This window comes from Grus americana, chromosome 15 (assembly GCF_028858705.1).
Source record: "Grus americana isolate bGruAme1 chromosome 15, bGruAme1.mat, whole genome shotgun sequence".
NCBI classification, from domain to species: Eukaryota; Metazoa; Chordata; class Aves; order Gruiformes; family Gruidae; genus Grus; species Grus americana.
This window is the reverse complement of record NC_072866.1, coordinates 10,413,005-10,432,333: the sequence shown is the minus strand read 5'-3', so window position 1 is coordinate 10,432,333 and position 19,329 is coordinate 10,413,005. Positions and strand designations below refer to the sequence as shown.

The 19,329-nt window shown below is 53.3% G+C and overlaps 1 protein-coding gene across 3 annotated transcripts; it reads left to right on the top strand.

Moving 5' to 3' along the window:
- Nucleotides 1-123: 123 nt before the first annotated feature.
- On the top strand, nt 124-19,053 carry ALKBH5 (alkB homolog 5, RNA demethylase). 3 transcript variants are annotated; one of them, XM_054842853.1, is made up of 5 exons: nt 124-214; nt 854-1,670; nt 8,172-8,252; nt 12,490-12,645; nt 14,376-19,053. In XM_054842853.1, exons 2-5 carry the CDS (start codon nt 952-954, stop codon nt 14,557-14,559), a joined length of 1,140 nt encoding a protein of 379 aa, XP_054698828.1. In that variant the 5' UTR covers nt 124-214; nt 854-951; the 3' UTR covers nt 14,560-19,053. The 3 variants fall into 3 exon arrangements, with proteins under 3 accessions (XP_054698828.1, XP_054698826.1, XP_054698825.1); XM_054842851.1 differs by lacking the exon at nt 124-214 and adding an exon at nt 243-593 and having other exon boundaries at nt 857-1,670; XM_054842850.1 differs by lacking the exon at nt 124-214 and adding an exon at nt 243-593.
- Nucleotides 19,054-19,329: the final 276 nt, after the last annotated feature.

Sequence of the window (19,329 nt, the reverse complement as noted above, 5' to 3'; positions counted from 1 at the left end):
TCCCACCCGCCGCCGCGCCCGCTAGGCCCCCGCGCCGCCCGCCAGCCGCCCAATCAGCCGCCGGCTCGTGCCGCTCGCGCCCGCCCCCTTGGCCAATCAGCGCCGAGCCGGGAGGCGGGGCGGGGCGTCGCGGCGCTGCCGGTACCCGTTACGGCGCGAGGCGAGGGCGGAGGTGGCGGCGGCCGGGCGGGGCGGGGCCGCCGCGTCGCCGTACGTACGTACGACGGGGCGGGGCCTGGGGCTGCGGCGGGGCGCGTGCGCGGCGGGGCGGAGCGGGTGCGGTGGGCGGCCCTGCGGCGATCCGGGATGTCGGGCTGGCTCCTGGTGACGTAGCGCGCCGCTCGCGCCGCGGGAAGGGCCGCGCGAGACCCCCGGCCGCCGCCGCCGCCGCCCCCCGCCCGGCCCGGCCTTCCCTTCCCCCCCCCCCTCACCCCCGGTGCGATCCCCCCGCCATGGGCAGCGCCGCGGCGGCAGGAGCGGGCAGGGCGCCGCGCCGCGCCGGGGCCGCCGCTGGGCATGTGCCAGGCCCGGCCGCCGCGTGAGCACCGCCGCCGGCACCGGCAGCATTGTCCGCGCCCGCCCCGGGCGAAGCCGTGAGTGTGGCGTCCGCCGGGCCGCCCCGTTCCCCGCGGGAGGGGCGTCGCGGCGGGAGGGAGGGAGGGAGAGAGGGAGGGGGCGGGCGGGCGGGCGGCATCCGTGCTGCCCGCCGGGAGGGGGGTCCCATCTCCCGGGGGTGGGGGGGGGCGAGCTGGGCTCCCGCGGGCACGGCTCGGCCGGTCGCGGTGCCGGGATGGTGGTGTGGGGGGGTGGGTGGTCCCGTCCTCACCTCCCCGTTCCTCCGGGGCTCTTCCAGCAGGGCGGCGGGTGCCATGAATAGCAGCTGCGCGTCCCCTGCCGCCCGCCGCCGCCTGCAGCGCCGGGATCGATAGAGGCGGGGGCTGCGGACGCACTATGGCCGGCAGCGGCTACACGGACCTGCGGGAGAAGCTCAAGTCCATGATGCCCTACCGGGACGGCCACAAAGGCGGCGGCGGCAGCCTCCCGCGGGAGCCCCCCGACCCCCCCTACGATCGCAAGCGCCGGCACCAGGAGGACTCCGGCTCCGAGCCCAGCGACTACGAGGAGCAGAAGGAGGAGGAAGAAGCTCGGAAAGTCAAAAGCGGCATCCGCCAGCTTCGTCTCTTCAGCGCCGAGGAGTGCGCCAAGATCGAAGCTCGGATCGAGGACGTGGTGTCCCGGGCGGAGAAGGGGCTCTACAAGGAGCACACGGTGGACCGGGCGCCGCTGCGGAACAAGTATTTTTTTGGGGAGGGCTACACCTACGGGTCTCAGCTGCAGAGACGAGGCCCCGGCCAAGAGCGCCTGTACCCGCGGGGGGAGGTGGACGCCATCCCCGAGTGGGTGCACGACCTGGTGATCAGGAAGCTGGTGGAGCACCGGGTGATTCCAGAGGGCTTTGTGAACAGTGCCGTCATCAACGACTACCAGCCGGGGGGCTGCATTGTCTCCCACGTGGACCCCATCCATATTTTTGAGAGGCCCATCGTCTCCGTCTCCTTCTTCAGCGACTCAGCGCTCTGCTTCGGGTGTAAATTCCAGTTCAAACCCATCAGGGTCTCGGAGCCCGTTCTCTTCCTGCCTGTGAAGAGGGGAAGCGTCACGGTGCTCAGGTAACTCGCCCGCCTTGCTCGGGCCTCCGCTAACGTGCCGGGGCTCGGTTGTGTAACGCTAATCACGAGGCACATGGATGCACACCCCGACGGCGGCTTGGGCTTGATCTCGCCCGCCTGTAGGCATGCAGGGTCTCGCTGCAGCAGAAGGGATGAAGGGGAAGGATCTGGGGGGGTCCTGCCACCGTGGTGGATGGGGATTTGGGTGGGTGATTGATTTTTGGGTGGTGCCCTCTCTGCGGAGCTCGAGGTGAGTCCTGGTGGGAGCGCAACCACTTGCAGAGCCGAGCTTTGCCGGAGCTCCTGTAAGCGGTTAAAATAACACATCGAGACACAAAATGGATCCTGTGCCCAAGAGCGGTCAGTGTGAGCAGCTGGTTGGGACAGGGCTCCTGGGTCTATTCTTAGCTTGGCTAGTGCCTCCTGACCTGACCTTAAGCATGGAGAGGAGGTGTGAACGGCCTTGTCTTCCCAGTCTGTTAACTGGGAATGCTAAACCCTCCCCTGCCCGATGCCGAGACCAGAGTGCAGAGCCCTGTGGGACTGTCGTTTGGAAGCGTGGTGGGTGACAGGCACAAGAAAGGACTTGACGTGCATTCTTGCAAGTGGGGGAAGAGCTTTGGAGGTGAAATGACCTGCCCAAGGTCATGCAGCCGGTCGGTAGTAAAGCTGGGATTGGCACTGGGAAACGCCTGCTTCCTAATCCCCCTGCCTCCCGGTACGCGCTGGGCAGGCAGAGCAGGCAGGTAAGGGGACAGGCAGGGTGTGCGCAGGCTGGTACGGATGGACCTGCCGGCTTCCAGGTCTTGGGGAGGGCGGCTCGAAGCCCAGCGCTGGGGCTGCCTGACTTTGTGAGCACCAGTCAGTCCCTCGTGTCCTGAAGGTCAGAGTGCTCCCTGCCAGGAGCAGGATCGCCCAGACTGCCAGCAGTGCTCCAAGCTACCAGCCATCCTCGTTTGGGGTTTTTTTTTGGACTGGTGAAGGTCCAGGCCGGTTTTCAGGGCTCCCAGGCTGTAACACAATCCCCTGCTTTGGCTTGTAAAGTGATCGCCGCAGGGTTCGGGAAGGAATTTTTTCCCCCCGCATATGCACAGCCTCGCACCGTTGACTAGTGCATCAATAATAAATGCTGAGATCTTGCGTAGCTTTTATCTCAGAAAAGCTGCACAAACATTAACTAATCCTCACTGTACCCCCTGCGTTAGGTAACTTCTGTGGATTAGCGAGGATGAGGGAGGCTGTGGAGGGAAGTGGGAACTTCCCACTGAGGACATTTTGTCATTCTCTGGTGGATTGGCCGGGGCAAGGAGGGTGCAGAGGGAGGGCAGAGGTCAGGGTGATTTTGTGAAACAGGAGCGGGAGGGACCCATCCTGCCACATGTCCTTTTACCGCAGAGCAAGCTCCATCCCCGGGGATGGAGACTGCCAGGTGCGAGGCAGCTTCTCCGCGCTCCGACTTCTCCTCTTAGACATGAGGAGGGAAACTTTCTACCCTAATTTTCCTGCTGGTGATGCGAACCTCTGTGCTGCCTTTCCCTGGGGGGGCTGGAGTAAATAGCTGTCCTTCCTTTCACAGCCAGAGGTCCTTTTTTTTTTTTTTTTTTTTTAGGGACAGAGTTTTCTGTTGCTTAGAGCATGCTGGCAGAGCCGTTAATACGGGGTCAGTGTGTAGTCTTGTAGTCAAAGCCACTAGGAAAACTTCCATGGAGTGGAGGATGGTGGGAGGAGGGAGAAGTGCTTTTCTCTGCTCCAGGACCGGAGAACGATGTTTTCTTGTCCCAGACTCTCTTCTCCCAAAACTGCTGGGAAGAGGCAGCTGGCTGAGGGCTCCCAGAGTTGGAGCCGGGTGTCTCCCAGGTCTGTGCCCTTGGGTTGGTGGCCAGCATCACCTGGGTGCCCTAATCAGTTTGTTAAGGTGGCTGAAGCAATCAAAGGAAGACACAAATCAAAGGAAGATGTCTTTTAACTCTGACTAGAAGGGTTGGTTTCTGACTGACCCAAAAGTGGCAGTTAGATGTTGTGCTTTCCAGCAAATAATAGACTTTAAAAAGGGGGATTATTTCAATTTCAGTACAGCAGTTAGCAGATACTTAACACTCACTTAAGAGAGATTCTGCCAAAGTGATTGTTCTGTGATGATATGATCCTGGCTGGATGCAAGTTCCTCGACTCTGGCAGATCTCCTGTCTCCCCTCTAACCCCAACAATTTGAGGGGAGCAGGGAGAGGTGCAGACTGTCCGTAGGCTCTCAGGGGTGTATCTCCGAAATCCAGCCCTTGGTCGTGTTTAAGTCAACTCCCCAAACTTGGCTTTTTCTCCTCTCAGTAAACAGTTGCTGAAGGCAGTTGCCCTGGAGATAGGGAAACGGCGCAGATAGAAATGGCATGCTTGTAATGTCTGTGATTCAAATATTGCTGGGTCAGTGGCTGCTGCTGGCATGCCGCCTTTCTGGGGAAGCCAGGGTAGCCGTGTGCGTTTGCTTACCATGTGGAAACTGTGAGGATCTAAAGAAAGCTGTTGGATATCTCTCTTTGCCTCCACATCATTCTCGGGCTGTCCCCAGATCACACCTGTCCTGTTCTTGCTCTCAGTGGCCTATTCCAAATTTTCCTCCTGATTTTGTAGCCACCTACCTGTCAGGGAGTCTGCAGAGGGGCTTTCCCTCCCTTGACTCTATTTGCCTACTGTGAAGCAGGCTGTGGTGTTTGCAAACACTGAGCCTGCCTCAAACTCACTGAAAAATATTCAGACCTCAAAGGACAGGTTAGTGTTTAAAAGGTGGAATGGAGATTCTCCTGGCTGGACCATGCACCTCTGCCAGCAGGATGAAGGCTGAGCCACCCTGCTACCTGCTAATGAGCCCTTTGCTTCTCCAGCAAGGTGCTTTTTCCTCTCCTTTTGCATCTGCGGTGAAGATTTGCCCTTCTAGCTTCTGACATCTAGAAGAAGACCTTCTCCAGTCCCCTCTTCTCCCGCAGCTCCAGGAAGTGGACGCTCCTGCAGGCTTGTCCTGCTGCCAGCCAGGCCGAGAGGAAGCGGCAGCAGCACCTCGGTCGGTGCTGCTCTTCTCGGGCAGTTGGAGTTAAGCTGGATTTCAGTCCTGTGGACCGTCAGCTGTCTGTTGGGGACTGCTGGCTGGACCACATTTGTGGGTTTTCTTTTTTTTTTTTTTTTTTAAATAATTTGATAAGCATCAATCGATAGAAGCAGCGGAGAGGAGATGGAGGAATTTGCTTGTTCATCTGGGGAACATGTGCTTTGACAAATGCTTAGGCTGGAAGAAAGGGAGAGAGCTGGGGGGTGCGGAGCCAGGCAGACCCCTGTGCCTCACCGTGCCTTGCAGCCTCTGTTGTAGGCAGCAAATCTCAGCACCGAGCCGGCTTTTGTTAAACTGACGGGTGTTGCGTCTCAACAGCGTGGCTGGAAATAGCGCAGTTGCAGTTAACCAGAGAAATAAATGACCAAAGGTAACATTTCCTGAGTTCTGAGGGCTTGTATGGCGTACGGGCTTCCCTTCTGCAGCTAATGGGTGCTCCAGGTTGTCTCCCTGCTGTTTGTAATAGCAGTGGAAACATCATGATGTTTGTCTCTCCTGTTGTCGTGAGGCATGCCTGGTGATAGCATAATCGGAGCTGGTTGGAGTCTCTGGAGGATGAACCTGCTTTCTTCCCAGCTGGAGGAATGTCTCCGCAACTGCCTGGATTTAGCGCTTTTCCAGAAAAGTCTGATCCCTCAGAACAGGCCGTTGGTGCAGAGGAAGTTATGCGTGTGCCAGCAGTGATGAGGCAAATAGATTTGTTCAAGCTCTGCTTGAACTGGTCGGTGTCACATCCGTGGTTTGTGGCAGCAGTTTTCCTGAACCACAAGTAAAGCCTCGAGCTGCTCAAACCCTGCAACGGGCTGGTGCGTGAGGTCCCTCCGCCTGCCTGCGAGCTGGCCTGGCTGTCGTCAACCCCTAGAAATATTTCTTGTTAGAGAGTCTGCGGAACTTCAGGGCCTCCTTTCTGGTGATGTTTGTACAAAAAAATCTGCTTTCATCTCCATGTGAATCAGTCATGTTGTGGCTCGGCAGGAGCTCTTCTGCACTGAGAGAGACTTGGGGAGGAGTTGGGGCTGTAAGATCTGACAGGTTAGTTAAGAGTTGGGGTGTTAGGGGAGCATGTGGATAGTACCTGCACTGCCCCGTATTCTTCTGGAAAATGCTGTAGGCTGGAGACGTCATGCTCGGGTGTTCTTGTGGGCAGCAGTTTGGGGTTTTCCTTACCAAGTTGTCTCTTGCCTCGTGCTTTACGTTTGTTCTCTGGGCAAGAAATCTCTGGGTAGACCCTTGATGATATTATAGGTGTTTTATTCCAGCATCTGCTCCTTCACCCATCGTCAGGGTGCGGCAGTGGGTGAGAAGTTCATGCTGGCACAAAGCAGAACAAGTGTGAGACAACCAAATAATCTTTTTCTTCCATTTCTCTGCCTGGTGTCTGTGTGAACCCCTTTGCTGGAGGCCCATGCAGAGAGACACCATCACTGTATGTGCTGTGGTGCAAGCTGAGTTTTCCCACACCAGCGTGGCACTGGTGCAGACTGGTGTGTCCCCGTTAGGGCCTCAGACTGTAGCACTGGGGCTGTTGCTTCGGTGCTGCCCATGTGTGTCTGGGACCACGAGCTCTGCCTGGCACCACTCAAAGCGAGCTGGTTCCTGCCTGGGGAGTGAGAGCAGGCGGCCAGGCTGACATCTCATGATGGAGGGCGCAGGTCTGGAAGCAGACCTTTTCCTGATGTTCAGGGTGTCGCTGAGGATGTGCTGAGTTGAATGTTAACGTGGGTGATATTAATGAATTCGCTGGAGCTTGACGCAGAGATTCCTGGAACATAATAGAGCATCATTATAAGCCCCTTCACATAACGCTGTCTTGTTCTGCAATGCCCTGGAGGACAGGGGGGATGGACATCAACCCCTGTTTTAACTGATCAGGTTTTAGAGTCTTAACTCTCTTCTCAAAGCAGTAAATCCATCTTTGGGAGGTGTACGTTTCTCGGTGAGTGGGTGGGTTATCTAACCAGATAAAGGAAACCCGGTCCCGTCCCCAGAGAAGACCTGCGTGTGTGTGATCTGTTCTGTGCTCTGAGCGTCCTGAATAACCTGCAAGCCGATGACCCTGGCTGTGCTCCTGGAGGGCCGGCTGACAGCCGACGTGGCAGCAGCCTCACTGTAAAGCCTCGTGGGGAGAGTGGGTTCGGTGATTTCTGCTTCAGGTTAAACTAGGGTCGGGGTATGCTAGCTTTGCGTGGCGTGAACAGCCTTCACCCAAGTCCCTTCAAAGGTCTTCCTGTCCTTGCCAGCCATTTCAGGAGACTCTGAAAGTGTTTACTTTCTCTTTTCCCCGTATCGGACTCTAGAAGGCTCTTTAGTGAACAGATGCTCTCCAGGGAGAGGGCAGGCCCACCTCTCGGACCTGCTCGTTAGCACCCATGTGGGTGATGAGTTACGCTCCTGGTAGGGTGGTTTGTGCATCCAAGCAGATGTGATGGCCTGCCGTGATCTCACGTGCTGCGCTGGACCCCAGGACTTGTGCTGAACAACTGAAGCAGCCACAAGAAAACCCATTCCTGTGTGCTGTGGGTAGCTGCGGCCCTTGTTGGCCATGGCTCTCCTCCTGCCTGCTGGAAACGTGGAGTGGGTGAAGTCACCTCATACAGCGAAACGCTCCTGCCGAGAACGGCTACCGTGTGGCCATGTAGCTGCTTGAGCCAGGTGTAACTTTCCTCGGCCCAGGTATCCGTCTCTCCTTGTGAGCCCTGCGGCCGGGAGGCTTTAGGGGTGCAGCTTGGTTTGCGGGTCTGAATTTGAAGGTTACGCCACATGCGTTGTGTTGGGGCTGGGCTGTGCTGGGGGTCATGTTTGTTGCGTGGCTGAGGATGTGCCACGTGGGGAAAGCGGGGAGGGCGAGGGTGCTGAGATAGTAGCGTCTGTGCCCAGGGGAGGGGGGCAAGACGCTCAACTCTTCCCACCGCTGCACCCCCTCCTGATGATCAGATCTCATCGACGCCGCTACGTGTTCGCGTCTGGGTATGCTGTGCATCTCAGTCATAAGAGACGGTTGTTCTCAGGGATGTGCGTGAGAAGATGCTTTGGAGCAATGTGCTGATTTTTTTTTTCTCTGTTCCTCTCTAATTTCTTGATAAATGAATTGGCTGTATTTACGTTCCATAGACTCATTTTCTACGTGTCTTATTTCACAATGTTGTGGCAGGTGGCAGTTACCTCTGGTGTATGCTAAAAATTGAGTAAAAAAAAAAAAAAAAAAAAACCCTGACCTCATTCTTTCCTGAAGTTTCTTCCTTCCTACAAGTCTAGCTGCCATGTGTCAGGGGAATGGTGTTGGGAGGAGGAATTCCTGGTGGAAGTTAGGAAATGACTGGCCAAACTGAGTTGTTGTGGCTGGCAACCACTTTCTGCTTCTGCCTGTCATCTTTCTCACAGTGGCTTTTTGTTTTTGTTGTCAGTGGATATGCAGCTGATGAAATTACACACTGTATTCGACCACAGGACATCAAGGAGAGAAGAGCTGTCATCATCCTTCGAAAGTGAGTGTTGAAGCCCTCCGGACAGTAAGATGAACTTGAATGTGGTCTTGTGATAAGGTGCTTTTAAAGAAATGCTTTAAAACTGCCTTGCTTGTTAATTTGCTGGCTTGATCTTACATCTTGATTAGATGTCATTCTGATGCTCACTTGTGTCTTGCCGTACCCGTTGCTTGGCCGGTGGAAGTAGATGGAACTTGTTACTATGGAGTTAATCACTTCTTGGCTCCGTGCGGCAGTACTTCATTGTAATGCCTGGGTTTGTGGGCGCTGTTCGTGTCCAAACACCTGGCTTTCATCGGCCGCCTAACTCCAAACAGCTAGGATTTCAAACTCGTGTTTTGGGCTATGTGTTCAGGTGTCTGATCATATGATACCCACATGCGTGAGTTACCTGGATGGTCCTTTGAAGCTGATGCTTATGATGAAGAATTTCCTATAAAGCAGAGAGTTTTCTTGGTAGCATGGCTTTCATTTCCTGGGGAGAGGGAGGAAGATGCTGGCTTTGAAGGAAAACGGATGCAGCGAATTTATTGATTGCTTTACAGAGCTTGTCCTTCAAGTTGGTGTTGGAAAGCCAAGCTCTTTAAGCTGTATCACACGCTTTCTGTTTTAGAAGATGCACTGTCTTGATGGCATTTCATCAACCAGTGCCTGTTCCTAAAGCTCTTAAGAAAATGGAGAAAAAAATAGAAACTAACCCCACCTCAAGCTCCCTCAGTATAACCTTGTTTTGTGCCCAGAAATGTCCTCTCTCATCAGTTCCCTTCTACTAGGAGACCAAAAAATGTGACTGCCACACATTGACCCATGTTGATTCTTCCTTGAAAGGTATTAGCAGTAATTCCCCTGTCAAGAAATCTTTTTGCAGGTGAAAACACACATGACTCGAGTACTGTAAACCCAGACGAAAGCACGGGTATTGGCGGCGGGGCTGCAGTTGTGGCCCAGGCTGGCATAAGGCTAGCAAACAAGAGGTCTAGATGCAGACTTGCTGAGCTTTCGGACAGCTTAGTTGGTTTCAAAACAAGTCTGGCAACGTTGTGAAGATGTGGCACAAAGCCAGCGGAGCGGAGTTGGACATCTGGTTAGAGAGACCCATGAAATGAAGGCAGGAGAAACAGCAGCCCTGAGGCGTTAGCCAGGCAAAATCAGCACAGACCCAGGGAGGCAGGATGAGATGTGGCAGGTGATAGAGTGGGATGAAAGAAAGACAGATTAGAACCAAACCACCCCGTAGCTGGTTATTGCCACGTGAGGTTTAAGGCGAGAGGGTTGCGATAAGAACTAAACGGCTGTTACATTCACATTGTTGGTTACTGCAGCCAACGAAAAGCAGTGTGAGTGCTGACGAGCATCTCCAAATCCTGTAGCTGCTTTAGCTGGGCTTTGGGATGGAGAAGCTGCCTGTCGTTGGCAGCAGCTCCCTAGAAAAGACAGACTCTGCTAAATAAGCTAAAGCTACCCAAACTGGTGCAGATGTCGAACGTACTTGTTTAAACTGGCTCTACCTCTTGCTTTTGCCGGCCTCTGTAAGCTAGGGGTGTTATTTCAGTCTAGCCTGCATGGCCTCAAAGTACCACTGGGCAAGCACCGAGCTGGCTGAGATGTACCCGGCTGACCTGGTGCATCGCTGCTGAGCAGACGAGGCCTGTTAGCCGATATGGCTCTGCTAGGAGCTATGTTTGCTTAGCCATCCTTCTGTAGCAGCGTGTCCTTCTGTCTTCCCCTGATTTTAGGGGCTTGACTTGCTTAGCATTAGAGCAGAAGCGTCTCTGCCCAGTCATACGCAGAGAGCAATGGGCTGACTTGACTGGCAGGCTAAATGAAACCACAACAGGATTTTTCTCTTGAGCAAAGTGGAAACCCCCTGGTAATTATTTTTGTGTAATCTCCGTAGAGCTTAGCAGCCCTGGTGAATGCATGGCAATTGCCTGTTTGCCAAAGGGTGCGTTCTGATTGCTGCCAAATAGAGCTTATTAATTGCTGCTTATCCCTTGTGATGGCGGCAGTCTCCTCGCTGAGTCCCGCGTGCGCGCATGCATGCATGGCAGGGCTGTGGTGACCTGTCTGCGCTCGCATCCCCGCGGCATGTGTTGCTGCAGCAAATGCCATTCCCTCGTCCCGGATCATGCGACTTTGTGCAGTCTGAAATAGCGTGTTATGCAACCCGGAAAACAGCTACTTCCTTTGGGTCATGGAACGGCGTAAACTTTGCTGCAGCTCGGAGCTGGGATATTCAGCTCTGAATTAGGCTGCCAGAGCCTGCTGGGTCCCAGACATTTGAGTCTGGATCTGCTCTTGCCTCTAGTCCCAGTGTGCGGTTCTAGAGACAGGTTTTGCTGGCAGCGGCAGGAGAACAAAGCTGCGTGAGCTGGAGAAGCGGCTGGGTTTTGCAGGATGCTTGAGAGCGGCGTGGTTACCAAGTAGGTCATAAACACTTCAGTGCTGTAGTGTGATGATATTTACAGTGTTTCCTGTGTATCGGAGTGCAGGACTGCGGGGAGCCAGCAAGGTTTGGAAGTGCTTTGAGCAAGAGGCTTGGGGGGGGGAGGAACAGCGCTCTCGGTTTCATGAGATGTGGAAAGAAGTGACGTGGGAGGTGGGGATAGAAATGAGATCTATTCAAGCGGGTCTTGAAAGTCATTTTGGAGGGCTTATGCTGCCATTTGTAAGCACTTCTTTGTAAGCAGTTACATTGGGGAGTTATTGTATTTAATTGAACTTTGGTAGGTAATTTTCTCTCTGTTTTAGTATAGCCTCTCCTCGTACCTGCTCCTGCAGCTCATACCTGCATTGCTCTGTGGACAGAGAGAGTGTGGCTGGTGTTCCCTTGCAGTATATTTGGTGGTTTGGTGGTTTTAATTGCAGGCCTGTAGTTGCTGTTGTATTTGAGAGTTATTTAAACCACCTAACTTGTCTGGGGCAAGTTTCACAATGCCTTTGGTGTTCTGGCTGGACTTGGTCCAGTCCTGGAGCTGAGAACAGCTCAGGAGGACGGCGCTGTGGACTAGCGCCGGCTCCAGCCTGGCACCTGCCTGTGGAAGTGTTCCTTGTTTCTGGCATGCCGGGCGCCCTTGGGGTGCCATGCCCAGCTTCGCCTGTGCCAGTCTGGCATCGTCCTGGTTAACCGAAGGGGCTCTCCCCGATGGCAGAGAGGAAGCTTGGCAACTGGACGTGCTTCCTAACAGGAGTTTAGGTTAGGATTCTCCTGTGGAAACCTCCCTTGGGAGCCTAAAGTTCAGTGCCAGAGAGCAAGTAGTGATTCCCCTTTTTGTTACCCAGACCCCTTTTGTATTCACCCCTAATCCCAAGGAGGGAGACAGGCTGCAGCAACAATATCGGGGTGTCTTTCCTTCTGGGAGGTGGCTTGGATCCTCCTGAAATCGACAGCTCTGGAGCACCGGCACCACTTTTTAGTGTGTTTTACCTATTCTTAGGCTTCAGTTTGCGTTTTGAAATAGACGTTAGCAGTGCTTGTAAGTTGAGACTGGTAACTGTGCTGTGCTTGGAGACAGCAGTAGTGCTGTGATAAGATGCTGCGCCGTCAAGTTTTCATTCCTGCTGCTCGCCCTGCTGCCTCCCTCCACGTGTGCAGCAGGCCAAGCAGCAGTTCCGCTCTGGGACAAGCTGTGCTTGCTCTCCGGTGTAGCTTAAGCGTGTGCTGTGCTGCTGGAAGGGATGTGGTGCAGCTTCTGTTTGCTAGACCTTCTCCTGACTCGTACTTCGACTCTTTAAACCTCTTAGTCAAGCTGAGAAATGCCTGACCCCACGAGATCTTGAGACAGTAGGGAGTTTCCAGATAGAAGCAGTTATTACTGTTGTAGGTGATGATGAATTTCACAGGGCATCTCCCAGGTGGTTTAACTGGAGCTGCGAGTTATTGACGAGTCACTGTGATTTCATAGTATTTCACAGGGGCTCCAACGCCTCTGCTCTATGTCCCGTAACTGGGATTGCAGTGAGCCCAGCACCATTTGTGTTCACCTTGTGGCTATGCGTGTCCCTGAGCCTTCCTCTTCCCTCTGTTGAAGACAGCAAAGGTTAAAGCTGAAGCTGCAAGTACCAGAAAGCTGCAGCCTGTTTTGCTGTGGAGCGTAACAGTCCTGACCCTCTTCCTGAGCTGTGTGGCTGGGATGGAGGGTTCTGCTTCAGCACATCTAGGACAAATGTCTGCCGCAGCACGCTAGTGGTTCTGTGGAAACTCCTTGCAAATTCTCTTCTCTTTAAATATTTGCAGAACAAGACTAGATGCACCTCGATTGGAAACAAAATCCCTGAGTAGCTCTGTGTTACCACCAGGTTATAACTCTGACCGTCTATCGGGAAGCAACCGGGACCAGATCCTGAAACCAAAGCGGTCCCATCGCAAAGCAGATCCGGATGCTGCTCACAGGTAGGATGATCTCTCCTAAGAGCAATGTTTTGGATGGTATCTCTAGGTCAGCGCATGTCTGAGGTTCCTGGCCTCTGATGAGAGAGGTTGCACAGCACACTTCAAAACATCTAGTTTGCACCTCCTGGGTGCTTTCTGTGGCGTACAGATCTGTTTTATCAGAATGAGGTTCTTTATACGTTCCTCCTAGGCTTGCGGAAGCTAAGCTCTGGCTGTAAGCAGCTTACATTGTTTATCCTGTGAGTGGCATAATGAAGAAGCAATAGGTTTGGCTGGCTCTTGATAATGCAGTCATTCAGAACAATAGTTTCCCTGCAGCTAATTATTTTTGACCTCTATTGCCAAGCAACCTGTGCAGCTGCATTAAACTATATTATGAAAGCAGTCTTGGGAGAAAATGTGAGGTTTTGCTATCTGGGAAAGGGGAAGGCCTTATTGGGAAGCTTCTCAAACCTGTTTTGGTTCCAGAGCTGCACATATATATTTTTGTGTGTGTAACCAGACTGTGTGAATGCATAAGCCTGACCTTCAGGGGAGCTGCTGGCTGAGGTTTCAGACACCTTGAGCTCCGCAGCAAGGCTTTCCTTAAACACCGCCTTGCTCTGTGTGAACATACTGATAGCTGTGAGTGATAGCCAGTCTGCCAGCTGTCATGCAGTATTTCTGGTATTCTCCAATTCCAAAGCTTCCCGAGGATGGAGACCGCATTCTCTGCACGTTGTGTGAAAACCAAAAGCTGGCTTGGTCCCGAGGCTTGGCTGCTGTACGGTCCCGACCCGTGTTTCAACCTGTCCGGGAGGGAGGAGGGTGGGGATGGCTTGTTTATGAGTGGTGTTCATTCACCTGGACTCAGACTGCCTGGAAAGATAGATCAAGAAGAGAAGTTAGCCTGCAAATGAAAGCTTACCTCTGAGCATGCAGTGGGCTGGTGTGTGATTAGAGGAGCAATCATGCAGGACAAATCTGCAGATCCGAGAGACCTGTTTTTCAGCCTGATGTGACCTTATTGAGGTGGGGGGGCTTGTAGAGACTCCTGCAGCAGATGGGTATCAAAAACATGTTTTTCTCTTCCTTTGGCCTCAAAGACTCCAATGCAACATAGGTAAATAGCACGGATGTCAGATTAGCAGTGTCTTAGAGGAACTCGGCAGTTGTCACCTCGGATAAAATAAGTGGTCTGTGCAGCCCACCAGCCCAGTCCTACTATGAAGTGATGGCAGGTGAGAGCAGAGGCAGCTTTGCAGAAATAATGGTTGCACTGTGCTAATGCTTGAGACAACTAGTGAGAGGAGAAAGGAGTTCGGACCTGTGGTTTGATCCTGCACCACAAGCACCCCAGCAGCTTAAAAAAGGAGCTCAGCTCTGTGCTGTGAGCTCTGCTGTAGGAGAGACAGACCCCTCTGCCCAAGGGATCTTTCCTGGGGCCACAAGCTGCACTTAAAAAGAGGTGACTGAGCTGTTTGGATGTGTTCCTGGTGGAGATAAAGACCAAAACTTGCCCTGGGAAGGGGAAGGACTTCCATGGTCAAGGCAAAGGTCTCGGCCTCCCCACAGGAGGTGCAACTTGGTGATGTGCTCCTGCTCTGCTGAGTGCCCAGTACTGGGAAAGCAACGTGGAAACAGTCAGTCATGTAACTCAAAGGATGCAAAACTACGGATAGTGTCTGCACAAGGAATGCCTAAATCCTGTCGTGGATGTGCTCTCACTCCCTCTTTCTCTCTCTCCATAGGCCACGGATTCTAGAAATGGATAAAGAGGAGAACAGGCGTTCAGTCCTCTTACCAAAACATAGGAGACGGAGCAACTTCAGCTCCGAGAACTATTGGCGAAGGTCTTACGAGTACACGGAGGACTGTGATGAGGAAGAGGAGGATGGCAGCCCAGCCAGGAAAGTTAAAATGAGGCGACACTGAGGATTGCACTTTCCAGGCTTGTGGAGCTGATGAGATTGGCCTCCAGTCTGTGAAAACTTTCTCCTCCCTCTGGCTATCTTCCATCTAGCTTCAGTTTTGGTTTTTCCTTTCAGGCTGAAGAGTAAACAGGAAGGATCTAGCAATTTGTTTTTATGAATGGAGGAATGCTGAGACATACATAAGGATGGAACATGTCCAGTGCACATGGTGTCCTGAGTCATGGGTCAAACGGGCATCTCTCCCTTAGGAAGCAGATAAAGTTATGCCAGGCTGTCTGTTGGGATTTCTTTTGAAAACACCAAAAAGTTTAACTGTTTCATTGCGCAAGATTCAAGAATTGTATTTTTGTTTTTTGCTTTAACTTTCTTCCTTTCCAAATGTTCTAAATATGATGTTTGACCCCAGGAGCTGAAACTCTCTGTGGTGGCCTTGTATTCCTTGCTTCACCAAAGGGCTCCTTGGTCTGCTCTTACCTAGTTGTTGTTGGGTTGTGTTTTAAGGGTGCCCTGCAGTAACTGGAAGTTTGAAGCTTTGCAGACCCCTCTTGCGTCTGATTTCAAAGGGTTTAGGACATTTTTGTTGCACTTTAGTAGCAGTTTTAAATGCCATAGGTTTCCTTTCCAGTCCCTTTTCCCAAGCCAGCATGGGCTCACAGCTTTGTGTCCCTGTGCTGCTCTCTCCAAGAAGAATGTACTTGAGCTCTGGTTTCTCAGTGCTGGTCTGACCGGGGATATATTTTGGTTGAGGAGGGAGGAAACATGGCTGGTTTCAACTGAGGCTGGCCCAGCATTGACCCGAGGTCCATATTGGAGCCCCGGGGCTGCTGAGTAACCGACCGCATTGAGTACATGCTGCTTCCCAGAGCTGGAGATAGCAAAGAAGAGTAGGAGAGATGCTGTGCTTGGGAGGATGCTTGGCTTGAGAAGAGCTGTCCTCCACTGCCAGGGAGGGGGGCTGGCTTTTAGCCCCCTGCCTCTTTTAGCTGGAGAGAGTTGAGATGGCGTGGCATCCCATCCCAAGGGACTGGCTGTGCCAGAGCAGGAACGGGCACTGCCGTGGCCTCGGAGGAGCTGGGCAGCTTGGCTGCGGTCTGTCCCCTCCAAGGCTGGCTCTGGGAGCGGGGATGCTGCAAGGGTCTGGTTTGGCCACAGTTCAGTGCATTCAGCAGCTAGTGCTGCAGCGATTGCCCGCCTCCTCCGGGCTTATTCCTGCCTGTATTCCTGGGGTAAGGAGTTTTCTGGTTGCTACAGAAAATGCTGAGAAGAACTGGGCATTTGGCCCTGCGGAGTTAATGTTAGAAAGTCTGCTGCCTTCCTCCTCTTTTCCCACCCAGTTTGCATTAGCTCAGACCGAAGCCTCAGTGTTTTCAAAGTTTGGGGCCCAACACCATATTTAGAACTGTACTTTTAAGAAACTTCCTCCAATTGATTCTTTGAACCCAAGTGTTGGCAGTTGTAAGGAGTAGTCTTATTTTTAAATTTTTACTGCTTTGCCCTTCCTCAAATTGTAGTTTTTCTTAGTGTTGTGTCCCCCACACACTTCATGGTCTGCACGCTTGGCAATAAAAAGATGTAATATATTTTGAAACCCGTTTGCTGCTGTCTTGAGGGGCTCCCAGTCAAAAAACCCCCAAAACCTAGGCATTGTTCCCCAGAGCGCTGTTCCATGGTGATTGAGCACGTTTGCTGACATCTCGGTCTCGGTGTCCTTTTCCCTCTCGCTGACTTCCGCAGCTCCTGCCACTCGCCCGTTGTTGGGGTTACTGCTCAGGCTGGATCTAGTGGTTACATTAGTGCAAAGGAAATTACTGCCACCTTCAACGCCACTAGTCTGCGGGGGGTTGTAGGTGAGGCCCCCAGTGCCTGTCCTTGGTTCTATTTATCCAATTGTTTTCCTGGCAAGAGCCCCCATCGGCTTGGTGCGGAGGTACGGGCACAGCCTTCGAAAGAACCTGTCTTGTCTGCCCAGAGATCTGAAAGTTCATGCTTCTGCTGCTTCTGAAACCTTTAAAAAGCCATTTTCAGACCACACTTTGCGTTTGAAGTTGTGTTCCTCACCCTCCCAGCTTTCTGCAGAGAATCCAGGCTAGCTCTTGGCTACAAACGCCTAGTTTTGGAAAGCTTGGCATTCCCCTGATAGCAAAACCACACACAGGGAGCAGCGATCCCTTCTTCTCCTTATGGCTGGTGCAAACATTTCCAGCAAGCTAGAGACCTGCTGGCAGGATACCTGGCGATGACTGTTTCTAACTGTCTTTCTGGATTCATCCTGGATGTGCCCCATGCCCTCCCCAGTGCCAGGCTCTGCTGTGGGTACTGCTGACGGTGGCAGTAGTTTCTGCCGGAGGTCTCTGCTCTGCACAGCCTGCTCTCCCCCTCCAGCTCCCAATTTTACTCCTACCTCTGCAATACGGATACTGTACCCTGGTGTCTCGACTCAGAATGAAGCTGGAAGCAACTTGCCTTAGCGGGGCCACTTCCCAGAGCAGGACTCCCATGGGATGAGGCATTGGCTCTATCTCTGCTGAAGGCTGAACAAGGCATGCTGAGCTCTTGCCTCTAGCCTGGTACCAACCATCCCCTCATCCTGGTCCTTGTGCAGTCTGTACATGTGCACGTATCCTTCCTCTCCCGGTTTGTTTTGGTATTCCTGCATGCCACAGTCAGGACCTTTCCCCTCCTTCCTTTCTTCCCCCCTGCCCCACATCCGTGCAGTGGGTCTGAGCTGGCAGCCGTGGCTGGAGGAGCTCCTTGCCGGAGCCGCTCTCCAGCTGCCGTCTGTTCTTGTGTGCATTTGGTTTTCAACCTGACTGGTTGGGGCTTGACACCTTAGAGAGAGTGGGACGCAACCGGTCTGACCCGTAGCATCTCTTGAGCGAGGAGTCCCCAGCGTGTAGGCAGGCCATCTTCCCCACTTGTACAGACATTTTTCTATACACACGGATGTATATGTGTAGATAACATGGTTTTTTAACTCTTTTGCACTGAACAACATCGAAGTGAAACCTTGGTTTGAAACCGGAAGACACATTTTCACATGGATCCAGATGTCTAGATCCCTTACCGTAACCTGTCTGGTAAAACTGTGGCTCAGAAATGCTGGTGATGCCCGTACCCGTTCTCTGTTGCTGACTGTCGGGCTGCCTGCAGGCTTCAGGTCAGGCTGGGGACATGGATCTGCTGTGGAGGATGGAGGGTGGGGAACCCCATTCTGGAGGCAAAACTTCTCCCCATCTGCTCCGTGGGACAGGCTCGTGCACAGACCTGACCCGGTCAGATTTGTCCTATCTGTCTTGTCTGGCCGCATGGTCCACCCTCCTCTCCATCCACCAGCAGCGTGTCGTTCATGTAACCTGCTCAGCCCCAAACTGGGAATAAGGCTGCGTCCAGTGTGATGACCCCGCGCACCCAGACCCGCAGCCCAGACCCTTTCCTAAGGAAGGGAGGGGAAGGTGGCGTTTGTCCCCGCTTTTCTGCAGAGAGCAGGAGGAATTGCATTTTGTTACCGCATCTTGAGAAGACTTGGTGATCCAACTAAAGCTCTTGCATCACTCCCGTGGGCTGTAGGAAGAGAAGGGAGGGCTGTTTGCTGGCGGTGAGGGGTGAGCTGGCCTAGGGAGGGGCTGACGGGTCCCTGCCCGGCTGGGCTCGGCAGGCAGGCTGCCTGCAGCAGGGGAGCCCGGCTTGCCACATCTGGCTCTGCACCTGCTGAACTCTCATCCAGCTGTTAGTCAGGCAAGAGCTGTGACGCCCGGGAGCTGCGATCCCGGGGCTTGGCTCACCCCAGAGATGGCGGGGAGGGGTCGCTGGGATGTGGGGCTGCCAACCCACTATCCGGGGTGAGCCGGCAGTGGCACGAGCCAATTTCTGCCGGGGTGAGAGCTTGGGCCTTCGGCTTTCGGTGCCGTTAGCACCTGGCGTTTGTCTCTACGTGTCCAATCCCCACGGGCCGAAAGGGCTGCAATGCTTTGAGGATGGCGCAGGGGAACTGGGGTCCAGACCCGCAACAGCGGCAAATAGTCTTTTATCTGCCAAAAGCGTTCCCTTTCCCGGGCGGGAGGAGAAACGTTCGGCCAAGAAGCGTGCCTCTGCTCCTTCCCATGCCCGTGCCCACACTTACAAGTTCTGGCTGACTTTAATTTTGTTTTTTTTTTAAAGATTCTAATTTTTTGTTTTGTTACAAATAAAAATAAAAAAATAAAAAAGAAAGTGGCAATATTTTTTTCCGTAAGCTTTTCCTAGGAAAAAGCGTGGTTTGTAACAAAGTTGTACAGTTCTGAAGTTTGAGATACAAGAAGTACTGTGTGAAACGCTGTAAATGGGGCAGAGATTATTTTATGTACAGTCTGACGTGGGGGGAATCTTTTAATCCTGGTTGATTCTTAGGAAGAATTTGGTTCTTCGCTGTCAGGGTTTGGAATTTCATGGTTTCTTTTATTTTTATTTTTTTTCCTTGTATAGATTGCTGCATTAATTGAATAAAAGCAGAAAGCATCACTCTGCCTGCCTGTGTGGTGGTGCCAGCAGCTGGGATGTGTGCCTCGCTTCCCCGCCAGCAGAAATGAGGTTGCGGGGAGCGGGGAACCGCTTCTAAATAAAGGGAGTCTCCAGCTCCCTCAGGATGGGGCGGCCAAACACAGTGTCTGTCCCTCCTGCACTGCCCTAGAAAGCAGGGATGGGGCTTGCTGCCCTCCTCCTCTTCCTCCTTTTGCTCTTCATCCCTGGGGAGCAAATGTGTCCCCCCTCCAGCTCCCATCCCACCCCATCCCAG